The sequence below is a fragment of the Ipomoea nil genome, unplaced genomic scaffold, assembly GCF_001879475.1.
Source record: "Ipomoea nil cultivar Tokyo-kokei standard unplaced genomic scaffold, Asagao_1.1 scaffold0482, whole genome shotgun sequence".
Lineage (NCBI taxonomy): Eukaryota > Viridiplantae > Streptophyta > Magnoliopsida > Solanales > Convolvulaceae > Ipomoea > Ipomoea nil.
The window spans coordinates 260,001-273,817 of record NW_017616910.1 but is presented as its reverse complement, the minus strand read 5'-3'; the positions used below and the strand labels follow the sequence as shown (position 1 = coordinate 273,817).

At 31.9% G+C, this 13,817-nt stretch overlaps 2 protein-coding genes across 2 annotated transcripts; both read right to left on the bottom strand.

The window, feature by feature from the left end:
- Nucleotides 1–2,397: 2,397 nt before the first annotated feature.
- Nucleotides 2,398–4,951, bottom strand: LOC109173823 (eukaryotic translation initiation factor 5A-4). Its single transcript, XM_019323138.1, has 5 exons — nucleotides 4,779–4,951; nucleotides 3,370–3,492; nucleotides 3,206–3,262; nucleotides 2,844–2,918; nucleotides 2,398–2,764 (listed from the first exon to the last, which is right to left on the bottom strand). The coding sequence occupies exons 1-5, from the start codon at nucleotides 4,899–4,901 to the stop codon at nucleotides 2,660–2,662; spliced, it is 483 nt and encodes a 160-aa protein (XP_019178683.1). The 5' UTR covers nucleotides 4,902–4,951; the 3' UTR covers nucleotides 2,398–2,659.
- Nucleotides 4,952–8,718: 3,767 nt separating this feature from the next.
- Nucleotides 8,719–12,125, bottom strand: LOC109173824 (auxin-responsive protein IAA16-like). The gene is made up of 5 exons (XM_019323139.1): nucleotides 11,823–12,125; nucleotides 11,048–11,274; nucleotides 10,063–10,198; nucleotides 9,690–9,751; nucleotides 8,719–9,139 (listed from the first exon to the last, which is right to left on the bottom strand). The coding sequence occupies exons 1-5, from the start codon at nucleotides 12,077–12,079 to the stop codon at nucleotides 9,102–9,104; spliced, it is 720 nt and encodes a 239-aa protein (XP_019178684.1). The 5' UTR covers nucleotides 12,080–12,125; the 3' UTR covers nucleotides 8,719–9,101.
- Nucleotides 12,126–13,817: the final 1,692 nt, after the last annotated feature.

Genomic DNA, 13,817 nt, shown 5'->3' with positions numbered 1-13,817 from the left:
TAAAATAATTGTATGGGTATGGTTGAAACCAAATACGGGAAATAAGGGAGAGCAAATAAAAATTAGTGCATAAAATATTAAATATATATACTAATATTGAAGAGCTAACTGCTGATTGCCAAACAAGGACATTGCGAGATAATTTTCCACTTCAATTTGTTGTTTGATTTGAATAATCTTTTTGTTAATAAATCCCCCAAGTAGTTAATATGATTGACTTAATTATACTTTTTATTTTTATTTTTTATAACAATTATTATAATAATAATAATAATAATTTATTATTATTATTATTATTATTATTATTATTATTATTATTATTATTATTATTATTATTATTATTATTATTATTATTATTATTATTATTATGAAATATATGTATACCCTTAGGTCATTTTACGTGTTAATCTAAACGGCTAATTTTTTCAAATATCTTTTTACCAACCGTTGATATAATTCGCTGGTCATATCTGCTAACACTAACCGCTAGCTAACTGCTGATTATCAAACAAGGACATTGCAATATAGTTCTTATTTCAATTTGTTGTGTGATTTGAATACTCTCTTTGTCAACAAATCCCTCAAGTAGTTAATATGACTGACTTTATTAATTATTTTTTTTTAATTTTTAATTTTTTCATGGTATTAATAAAATACTTGGTAAATAAATATATAGCATTATTTTGTATTATAACATTGATATTTAATTAAAAAAATAGTGCACAAAAAAAAAGATAATAGACAATGTAGTGAATATAATTAATTGATTAATTTGAATGTAAAGAATTTTTACATTGGAGAAAAATAAAGACAATATAACTAATGAAATTATTTATCTTATTTAATTTATTGATAATGAATAATTGTTTTTGAATAAAGACATTGTACACACATAATTCTAAATTAAAGAAATGTATATGTATTATTTTTTTGTTGTAACTACTAAATTATTAATTATATAATTTAATAAAAGTAAAATAGAGTACTAATTATGCCAACTTTAATTTGATTGGGATGTGGTTCGAACCTGAGACCTTTCTTATTAAAATCAATGAGTAAGTTAACGGTGAACTAACAAGAACTAACGAAAAAGATAATATTTAACGGAAAAGTTAAGGGATAATCATATTCATTAAGGATAAATTAGGAAATCTCAAGGAAAAATTAAAATCTGATCGATCTGAGCCATTCATTTGATTAAAAAATTTGACCGCCATTTTTTCTACCCATTATAGGCCTAACTCTCTTGGGCTCTTATTAGTATAGTAGATTTTAAGAATCTGCCTCCTAACTAGAGTATGTTTCTATGCTCCATTAATTCTTAGAGAAATAAAGCGGTGAAAATGACTATCAAAGTTCATACTACCAAGTTATCATCTGGGGAATCAATGAGCATTCTTTGTTCGTATATACAATACAATATTGTGGAGCAGTGGATCTCATCTGTTATAGTTTAAGCAGTGAAGTTATCAATGTTGAAGAAGCTGAAGCCAGATTGCACAGAAACAAGAAAAGCTGTACTAGTAAAAAAATTCCATTGACAGGAATCGAACCCGGGTCTTACGAGTGAGAGGCGAATATCCTGACCAACTAAACTACAACGGACTTGATGTTAGGAGTTTATTTCTTATTTATTGTAGGAACCAACAAGCATATTGAATGAATAATATCTTACCCATTTCATACTCATTTAATATATTTTAAACTATATACAATTATACATGACGGTTCCAATAAAAATAGGAGTCTTATGCAATATTTCAATTTGAGTTCTTTTTTCAAGTAATCCTTATAAATAAATAATATTTGTGTCAAAATATAAATACTGTATAAAATATATATCTAAAATTTTACTTAAAAAACCTATATATAGGTTCTAACAATAGAACTCAACCATTCATTTGAATTTCAAAATGAGTAGTTGAGAGCTTATTCCTAACAACCTTATAACAAGAATCAAATTTGATAAATTTGATATTTTGTATTAGTTTTATTTTGATGTATCGTATATATCTTATACTATTATAGTAGTTCAAGTATATTTATATATTAAAAATAAAGCCAATCATATCAATGGCACCATATTTTTTGCACCAAATATAATTATGTACTTCTGAATTTTTATTAAATATTTTTTTCAATTTTGCCCCCACAACACTCGGTATAGCGCAAAAAACAAACATTGTAGTGCATGTCAATAAGCATCTTAAAACTTTCTTCTAAATAAATTATATAATAACCATTATAATCTGATGATCATAAAAGGCACAAGACCTATTCTAAATAGGACTTGTACAACCATCACATGAGAGACAAAACCCATAAAGGAGATTCTTTTATAATGCCATTTTCCTAAAAAAGAAAGGAATCCTGAGAGACAAAAACCATAAAAGGAGATTCTTTCATAATGCCAGTTTCTTCAAAAGGAAAGGAATCATGCCCATAAGATTGAATTTAACTGCAACAGTTAAGCACAGAAATAAAACATAACCAAAAAGGGTAAAAATCTCAATCCACTGCTGCTGCAGATCCTTCACTACATGAGTTGCCCGCACTTTTGTCTAAAGTCCAACCAACAAGGTTCAGGTTCTGCGAACAAGGATCCCTTAAAACAGATGAAGCTTTCGCTATAGCACGATAGAGTTGGAAACCATGCGACTTAATTAGTTTTACCAATGTCCTTCACTGTACAGATCTGCTCTTCTCCCATTGCAGACATAACAGTCAAAATAAGATCCTTTCCTTCATCAAATCCACCTTTAATCTGTGCACAAGCAGATGCCTATCATCAATTGCAGTTACAAGCAAACATTGATACATATGAGAAAATAAGTTTTAGTTACCTGGCCAAGCAGAGTATCATCCGTGGGAAGCCTCAGGTCATCTTTGGTGTTCCCGTTTTCAGTGAGAAGAGATACCTAAAACAATGCAGAGTTCCCACATTTCTAAGTCTGAGCTCAAAGTACAAGAAGAAAATAATAGAAAAAGCTATCCCGTTCCAGACTTAAAAGGGGAAAGAATGAAAAATTGCCTTGGCATTCATTACGAGATTTAGATTCAATGTAGTATTTATGTTGAGAGGAATGGTAGTGAGTTAGAAAAAAGGTCATCAACCCTTATCGACTTCCAAATTATGATATGCCCTACATTAGGACCCATTGTCTTATTTAAAATTTTTAGATATGAATTTGAGTAGGCAACTTACAAAACCATCTTCCGAGATGTCAATCAGCTGGTAGTCAGTGCGATTAACATGAGGAACCTGATGAAAAAAACAGTCATACAAGACAAATCAAACTTAAGCATAAAATATACAATATACAAAAGCAAAAAGGAATGAAAAATAGAAAAAGGCCAAGATTGAATTACATCACAGTTGTGAGAGGAAGGAACAATATCTTCAAGCTTTTTCCCATTGAAAATATCAATTGCCACAAAGTGACACTTAGCATGCCCATGCTTGCCAGTTTTTGAAGTGGAGACCTCAACAACCTATTCACAAAAATGTCAAAATCCTCTTTTACAGAACCAGACAACCCACAGCAGAAAAGTAGACCAATAAATTAAGGAGCTACAGTTTTCCAAGTTACCCAAAAACAAAACAGTGAAACCTATAATATATTTTTTATTAAGAAAAATAACAGCATGGGCTAGAGCCATATTAAAGTGTCTTCCAGCTTTGAATATCAAAATTTCTCCTGCATTCACATCTTTGATTTGAAAATGATAGTTAAGCGGAAGAAAATGATAGTTAAGCAGAAGAAAAATGGTTAATGACCGCTTCATTTAAGAATGTCAACTAAAAGAAGTAATGTCGATCAAAATTAAGGACCAATATTGCTAGTTGTCAGCTCCAGAAGCCTGAGAAATTCATTACAATAACACACAATTTTTAACTAAAAAAGTAAAGTTTAATATTGAAATACATTGATTTGACACATCTAGGCTAACAACATTCACAGTCAATTATAGCCTTCATCAAAAAACATACTTGCACAATTTTTTTTTTACCAAATGTGAAACACCGCTTTTCACTAAATATAAGTCTTTGCTCTAGTGGTTAAATCTAAAATACAATGCATCCAACATGGCAGATCATTCTTGAAAGTAGGTTCAACAAGAGTGTTATGCGAGGGGCTAAGAACCAAAGTAACTAAAACAATTCCATTAATATAAAATTTTGCCCACAAAAGGCAAAATCCCTCGCACCGGGCCCCACACCCCAACCGGACAAAAGTGTGAAATGAGCAAATCATGGTGACTCAGCAGCCCGTTAGGTGGAAACACCAGTGCTACCCACAAGAAGGTGAAACTTCCACATTGTGGCTCGATCACCCTGGCCCACCATCTGCCACTCCGGAACCGAGTTTTATCATCCAAAGTTTAGGTTTAGCAATCAAGTAGGTCACCCATCATTTCCCTGTAGCTAATTCATAACCCCCTATTGCCTAACAGCTAATCGCAGAGAAAAACAGCACTATATATGTACCAAAAGCATTCACTAAGACTCAAATTGAAGTGCTAAACTACCATGGAATCGAGACTATTCCAGTCCCGATGATGAGATGATCCAATCTCCATTAACGGTCGAATTCTCACAGATAGATTATACACATTAACACATGCGCACATACAAATCATATACATTGAGATCTGGAATTTAGATACAGACCTATTGAAAATCGAGAGCAGAAATTCATAAAACCCCACCAATTAGGAGGGAAAGATCATCAGAGTCAATAAGCATATCTACAGAAAGATAAAAGGAAGAAGGATACCTTGCAAGGGCGGGATTTGATGACTAGGTAGCCATTCTTTCGAATGGTACCAGCTTGCTGCGGGAAGGTCTTGGATGCCCCTGCATCTGCCTTCGACTCAAAATGGTGCTCCTCATCAGACATGGCGGATAGCTTTCTCTCTTTGAGATAATGACTACAACAAAATTATAAAATAATAAAAATTTCTACGTTCTACTACACTCTTTTTCTTAGAAGAGAATGACTCTGTTTGGTAAAATAATTAAGAATTATTAAAGTTAATTTTAATTTATTTGATTATTATTAATTGTTTAATTTTGTTAAAAAAATTAATATAAGTGTTTGATTAATTAATTTTTTGTAATTTTAAAATATAAAAATTAAAAAAGTTACTCAAAATTACTTTTTTAATTAGCTTTACGAGAAAAAAAATTATACCAAACAACTATTAGCTAACAGTTAATTTACCGAACACCTTTCTACAATAAACTAATATTATCAACTAGTTATACCTTCTAATTAACGCAAATAGCTATAAGATAATGCCATTTACCAAATAGGGCCAATATTGTATCTTTCACATTGCTAACAAGAAGATGCATGGATCGATCCAATAGTCATACACCATTCAACTATTTTGTAAAAAAAATATTTTCTTGAGAAAATGACACTTTTTTGCCTGAATTATGTGTTTATAACATTTTCTCTCTGAGTTATTCATGTATTCACATTTACAAAAATACATGAATAACTCAGAGAGAAAATGCTATAAGTACATAATTCAGGCGAAAAAGTGTCATTTTCTCAAAAAATAATTTACAAAAATAAATAAATAAATAAATTTTGAAATGACAATTCAAACCGAAACTGGAACCTTCCTAAAAGGTTCTTGTTCCGATTTATCATTTTCCAGAATTGTGAACCATAATCAAAAAACAATCATATCTACCTATATGTGGAATTAGAATAAATGTGAAAATGATCAAACACTATTGGTAAATGATAAATCAGTTCAGTTCGGTTCAGTTCGATTTTGAACCGCTGATTCAAAATTTATTTATTTATTTGTTTTTGTAAATTCTATTCTTATTTTTAAATAATATAAATTCAACACTTATTTTATTTTATTTCGATTTTGAATAGTAACTAAAATCGTTCTTGTTATTTTGATTCGATTGTTACAGTATCTGTTAGGTTTGAATCCAACCATACTCATCCTTACATATAAATAATAATTTGTTCGAGTTGAAAAATAAATGAAATACTTATTTTATTAGTAAAAACTGATTATATTTGCTCGAATGTAAGAATGGTGAAAAGTGAAGTAGAAAGCTTATTCCAAAATATGTAATTTTATTAGTACAAAAATGAGTTCCATTGTTCTTGTTTTGTTCGAGAGTTTCCATTTTAAGAAAGTGGTCACCTTTTTGGGACTGACTAAAAAGTAAAATAATACAGATAAAAATGGTTTAAATGGAATAGTACTTTAAGGGTCGTTTGGTTCACGGAATGTCAGATTACCTTAGGAAATGTTAGATTGCTGGGAATGTTAGATTACTGAGAATGTTAGATTCACTACTGGAAATTATTGAATTTCCGACCACCTGAAAGTGATCTTAAATCAAATTGAAAGCAAAAAAGTGGTCGGAAATAGCAACAAGGGTTTTTCTGGATACCAAAAGTGGTCGGAACAAGACTTTCAACTTGATTTAAGATCACTTTCAGGTGGTCGGAAATTTCAGAATTTCCAGTAGTGATTGCTGGGAATGTTAGATTACTGAGAATGTTAGATTCCTGTGTTTGGTTAAAATTGGGGTATGTAATATAATCATGTTTGGTTTAGGGTTATCTTTTATACACACTATAATATCCTTAATATATTTTTATATATTTTAACAAATTTAAAAATTAAAAATAACTAAATAAGATAACGATATCATATATAATTACATGATTTTAAAATATTAACTAAAATCTTGAACTTGAGAAACAAAATTATTTTATATGCTAACATAACATAATAAATAAAAAAAAAATATAATTACAAAAATAATTATAATTATATTATATAATAAACTAACATAACTAAGGTTATCTTACATTACCTAAGATTTTGAAGAGAATCACATTCCCTTCAAAATCCTATGTGGAGGGAATATGACATTCGTTAGGAATGTTAGATTCCCTAAGATAATATGAACCAAACACCGGAATGTGAGCTTTGGAATGTCACATTCCCTTGGTTATGTTATATAACCTGAACCAAACGCCCCCTAAGGTTTATGTGCATATCTAAATGTTTTTCCACCTTTTCTTTCAAAAAGAGCCCGATACCGACAGATCGTTGCTCATTGCGCATAAGGAGCCCCTTACTTTGAGAGGTTGCTCCCGCACTGTCACTGATGAGACTCGATCCCTGGTCATTTTTTCCAACTTTCACCTCTATGATCAGCAGTGACGGACCCAGAAATCTTTTCCAGTGGGAGCGAAAATTTTATTAACGAGATATTTTGAAACATAAAAAAATAAAACACTTAGAGACATAGCCTTAATTAAAAATGAAAACATAAAATACATCACAATAAAAAAATATTTAAAACAAAATATAAAACATAATTAATTAGATAAAATAATTCGAATGGAAAACACATTATAAATTATTCATCACACTATTAATATTAAAAAGTAAAACACATTATAAATTACTCATCACACTATTAATATTAAAAAGTAAAATAGAGAAGAAGTCACAATGTTACCAAAAAAAAAACATAACTTTACAAGTTTTGAACCCTGGCCTATTCATATAGGAATAATTAGCCTTACCATCTAAGCTAGATTAACTTCTATTTAAAATTTGGTATATTTAATATATAAATGTTTATTATCTATATAAGGACCTACATACAATATATATAGTATGGGGTGGGGGGTGGGGGCAGTTGCCCCCACTGTCCCCATTGTGGGTCCGCCTCTGATGATCAGTTGAGTTGCCCATGTGCACATTTTTCCACCTTTTCTAATTCAGCTCCATGGACATTTGATCCCAACTTACTGCTAACGTGTTTAAAAAACTTTTACACGGCGTTTGGTTCACTCTAATTTAACTGTAATTGAATTGGAATTCAATAAATGCCTCAATTATGTTGTTTGGTTGGAGGGAATTGCAATTCCCTCCTTTTGTTGAACTGCAATTCATGGGGTACCTTCATGAATTGCAGTTCAATGAATTTGAGAAAAGAAAAATATATGAAATGACATTACTACTCTTGGTTGCTATTACTATTATTATTATACAAGGGTATTTTAGTCTTTATACCACTTCTTTCCTTCTCAATTTCAATAATTCTATTTCTCCCCACCAAACAATGTAATTTGAATTCATATTTTATTCCCACCGAATTACAATTTCTTTCTCCCTAAATTCATTCCTTCCAACCAAACGCCCTATTAGAGATCACGTGAGTAGAAAAATAGTAATTCTTGTTATATGAGACTTTACATTTCTCAGTAAGGATGGTCAATTCTTGCTACTGATTTAAAATAATAATTATACAAATAATTGTCATGGATATTATACTTTAGATTATAATATAATGTTGCCCAAATATTTTATTGCAATATTCTTGATCCAATTCAGTAAAGTAGAATCTACCTTTCATTTGCAAAGATTGACTATTAGATGGATAAATAAACTCATTAATTCCATGCTCTTAAATATTACAGTATATTTTAGTTGCTTATAAACTAATAAAAGTATGTTACTGTTGGAGCAATAATAGTAGTCAAGTGATAAGTTCTTTTTGCATACATAAATGCTGTAGATGAGAGACAGACAAAAGCACATTGTTTGGTACAAGCCTTTATATATATATATATATATATATATATATATATATATATATATATATATATATATATATATATCACTTCTTGAAAAGCAAATTAAACCAAAAAGAAATGATAAAAATGTTAGGTTTTTGCATACACAATTACCCATCCACTAGATTATCTCACATTATCCATACTTTTGGGCACAGTAGTGGGTACCCTATTATTAGGCAAACCATAAACAGAGACTGAAACATACAAGGAAAACACTAAAGTCTTAGATCATCATCATCATCACAACCTTAAATTTACTGTCCTCTCTCTCTCCCTGATTAAATACACAATTAAACAACCTTTAATCCATACATCAATCAATTCTTCAAACCACTATCATCATAACGTACAATACCATTACCCAGGCCACTAGATAATCAACTTACAAACACAACCCACCCACCACCCCGCACCTCCGCCATCACTACCGCCGCACGTGGTGGCGCGTTGGCTTCCGCTTCAGCTTCTGTTCTTGCATTTTTCCATGGCTCTAGGCGCTGTTTTTCATACCATATTCATATCAGAAGAGAGTAATAATAGTATACATGTACTTCATCAAGTCAAACTCGATCTATTTTTGTTGTCAGGTGTCCTCAGTAGGACCTAATAACTGTAGGAGACACCTTTAAGCCCATATCATACTCAAGACTAATCTCCATTCGTACTGACCTGACCCAATTAAGGGACAAAGTGCTGGTCAGATTGATTTGTTACCATACGAGAAGGGATTCGAATTCCGGACCTTTCTTAGGAGAGGAGAGTACTAGTACACGGCCACCCACCCTAATCAAGCTGGTTGTCAAACTCATCTATTAGAAGGCAACCCCAAGTCCCCAACCAAGTGGGAGTGACCTATTGACCTTCTTGGCTCAGAAGGTTTGAGTCATCAGTCAACTATGAACAATTTAAATTAATTTACTTCCTTGTAGTCCTTTGTTAGTTAAAGTCACAAAACCGACTTGAACTTGCATACCTCAAGGTAGTGATTGCAAGTTTCCCTGGTCATTTAAAAAAAAAAAAAAAAACTTGATCCTATATATCACTTACCAAGCCCAATAGCTTCTGTTCCTTTCATAATACGCAAGCGCTTGCAGGATTCCACAAACATCCTGGGATGGAACAAACAATCAATATATATTAGATTAGCTATATATACATACAAACTATTAAAAATTATGGAATTTCCAACCATCTGAAAATATCTTAAATTAAGTCAAAAACATTGTTCCGACCACTTTTGGTATAGGAAAAAACTTTTGTTGCTATTTCCAACCACTTTTTGTTTTCGACTTGATATAAGATCACTTTCTGGTCGGAAATTTTATAATTTCCAGCAACACATGTTACATGCATGCATGCATAATAAGATTAGATTAATAATAGGGTAAATATATTAATTAAATATATGAAGTAGGCTTACTCCCATGGGACATCGCCGACAAGCATCCAATCACCATCCTTGTCTTCATAGGTGGGAACGTAATCAGAAGTGTTCAACACGTTCATCAGCTTGCTCTCGTTCATGAAATCCTTCATCCCTTGCGCTTCACAATTACCTTCATTCATCCACATAACCACTCTACTTTACTTCATCATTTCATAATTTTAACCTCTAAGGATAAAAGATACGTTGAAATTGGAACTTTTTTTTTGTATTACTTTTTTAACCTAGCACAAAGAGTCAATGACCCCAGTAAAGTTCTGAGTTTTCATTTGGAGAGTCACAACTATGTCGCTTGACCACAAGGTCTTTGGCGTGATAGGATGGACTTAAACGTCCTGAAAACCATGCATCATTGCATGCTATACTAGCTAGCTAGTAACTATGCTTGGACTGAAACCCCCTAGTCGAATTTCTAACCACCAAGTAAAGGTGGTCAAACATTTTGACCATTTTTTCGACCACCAAGTAAAAGTGGTGAAAAAAGTTAAAAAGTTATTCCATTTGTTCTATTTAACAAAGTTTGACTAAAATTATTTTTAATCTAATTTTTCATAATATTAAGTTTAGTATTAGTTAGTATATAAAATTCATATATTTAGAAACTACATTAAAAGTACTATTAATTAAACCCAAAACAAAATAAATTTAAAATAATTAAAAATTACTAAAGAAAATAAACAAGGAAGAAAGAGTTAGTTTGACACTCTGATAAATTAATAATAAACTGGACAAACAAAATGGGATAGAGGGAGTAACTTTAATTTTAGTCACTTTTTTGAGTGGTCGATAAAGTAAATTGAAATCATTGATTTTTAGTAGTATCGGAACCCATTATAAGGTACATGCATGATACCAAGAAATAATAATAAATCTATGCATGTTGGCATGTTGCATGCATCCATATATCATGTATGTATATGAGTGATGATGTATGTATTATTTGTAAAAGATGATTGAGTACCAATAGTGAAGGAGCCAAACATCTTGGCCAAGGCATCAGACAGGTCTTGATAACTCTTGTACATGCTTAGGTCCACTTTCCTAAGGTAGGGTGCACCATCCATGCTAACCTTAACTAACACTGCAGCCTTGTCGCTGCCGTCTTCGCCGCCACTCTTTTGGTGGTTGTTCGCGGCCAGGATGTTCCTCCGGTAAGACCGGACTGGTGGCCAACCTACAACCTGTGCCCTGATAGATGGATTTCCATCCAATAACAACAACTCATTAATCTCTTCCCGTAAATCATACAGATAAGATAAGATAAGATAAGGTAAACTGCAATAGAAAAACTCTGTGTAATAAGTTGAATCGTGAAAGTATTGATAAGAATCAAACTTATGACTGCAGTATCTATTTATAACTACTACTCTGTGTAATAAGTTGAATCGTGAAAGTATTGATAAGAATCAAACTTATGACTGCAGTATCTATTTATAACTACTTTCAGTTACTAAACTCTGTGTAATAAGTTGAATCGAGAAAGTATTGATAAGAATCAAACTTATGACTGCAGTATCTATTTATAACTACTTTCAGTTACTTTACACACTCAACCACTGCAGTATTTGTTTATAGCTACTTTCAGTTGCTTTACACACTCAACCACTGCAGTATCTGTTTATAACTACTTTCGTTTCGATCTACTAAGACTCAAACCTACAACGTTCCATATGCGACCCGACCAGAAACTTAATTTGAGATAAAACTTGATTACCAAAGAAATGTAGGAATCTTACTTGGCTGGAGGCTTGGTGACGTCAGCATCCTTATTGTTGGCCTTATTATGATCAGAAGCATGGATCTGTGAGTCCTTAGACGAAAGCTTCAGCTTCAAATCCACATGCTGATGGGTTTCTTCAAACCCTCTTTTCCCCTTTCCCGTCGCCGCCGCCGTAGCATGATCTGCGGCTCCGGGCGGCGGTGCTCCGCCGCCGCCGCCACCCGGCAACCCTAAGCTCAGCTCCAACTTACTTTCTTCTCCGACCAACGCCATTTCTGATCTCCTCCTCCTCGTTTTCTGTGGAGCTTGGTTTCTCAGCTTTTACAGTGTATAAATTGTGAAGTAGTAACGCGAAAGTTGTGAGCAATGGAGAATAAAATTGTAGCAATAATAATAATGGATGTATATGGAAAGACGTATTAGAAAGGGGAGAAGGGCGTGTTTGTCTATATGGGGTATTAATACCCCATGGGTCACCTTTGTCCATTTAATTAAATTAATAATAAAAAATTAATAATAATAAAAAGGAATAAGGGTTAATTAAATAAGTCATTCCGGTGCCAATGACCTTGGGGTAAGGGAGGTTGTGGGTTGGAGGCGGTATTGACTCTTGGTATTTCGATAAGTTACGAAAGTAGTTACGAATAAATTCTGCATTGTAATAAAGTCAATAATACTCAAATAAGTCATTCAATTATACACGAAACTGTTATTAGGTCGTCCAATTTTAAAAAAAAAAAATTATAACTAGGTCACTGAACAAAAAAAAAACGATCCACTGACGTGGTGATTACCAAATTAAAATAAATAAATTTTAAAATTTAATTTAATAATTTTAAATAAAATTAAATAAAAAACACCCTCAAATCTCCCTTTTGTCTCAGGCCTAGAGATGAAGAACTATTCATCTCTAACCGGAGATGAAGAACCTTTCTTCATCTCTAGGCCGGTGATAGACACCTCTTCATCTTTGCCGGAGTCCGGAGACGAAGAAGGCTAGTCTAGCTGGAGACGAGGAGACCTCTTTGTTTCGAGCCTGGGGACGAATAAGGTGTCTTCAGTATTATTATTATTATTATTATTATTATTATTATTATTATTATTATTATTATTATTATTATTATTATTATTATTATTATTATTATTATTATAATATTAAAATACATTTTAAAAAATTATTATTTTTAATTTGGTAACTGCCACGTCAGTAGATACCAGACCAATATGTCATTTTAGGTTCAATTGCATGATTTTGCCTTGTTCAAGGACTTGATTGCAATTTTTTTTTAAAAAAAATTAAAGTTGGATGATCCAATTATACTTTTGTGTGTAGTTTGATGATCTATTTGACCTTTATTACTAAAAAAAGAATATTCTTCAACACCAAATTATTATAAAAAAAATGTTGCTCTTGAGCACAATTAAATTGGTTGACCGATCTAAAGTAGCGTTTACAATTTCATTTGGCTCAACTCCTAATACCAAGAGACTCCGTATGAATTTGTCTTTTTGCAACCACTAGTGTACACATAGTTTTAGAAAACTTGATACCATTGAAACACATTTTGCGATTTACTCTTCTGTCAAAATTCTAAAAAAAAAAACTAGGTATGTAGTCCCTCGAATTTGAAAAGGGCAAACATTTAGAGAATGCGGTGTTGCTTGCTTGAATCCTATTTAGGGCAGCGATATGAATTCGTACCATTGTGAGCATATTTACACAAAAACTTTGAAGAATATAATATAATCTAGTGTTGTTGAGGTAGATTTTACGATTTACTCTTCCACTAAATTGTAGGACATATAAGGGCACTTGAGGGTCCTTGAGTTCACGATGTAATAAAACTTAAAGAAAAATGTTAGAATTGAGATAAAAGTTATTCCGTATTAAACAAGTGCTCTTTTAGCCATATAGTACAGTACTAGAAGACATTGTCTTTGTTTACTTTAATGATGTACCATCCATATATGATCGATCATTAATTATATTGTACTAGGTTTGTTGTTGTTG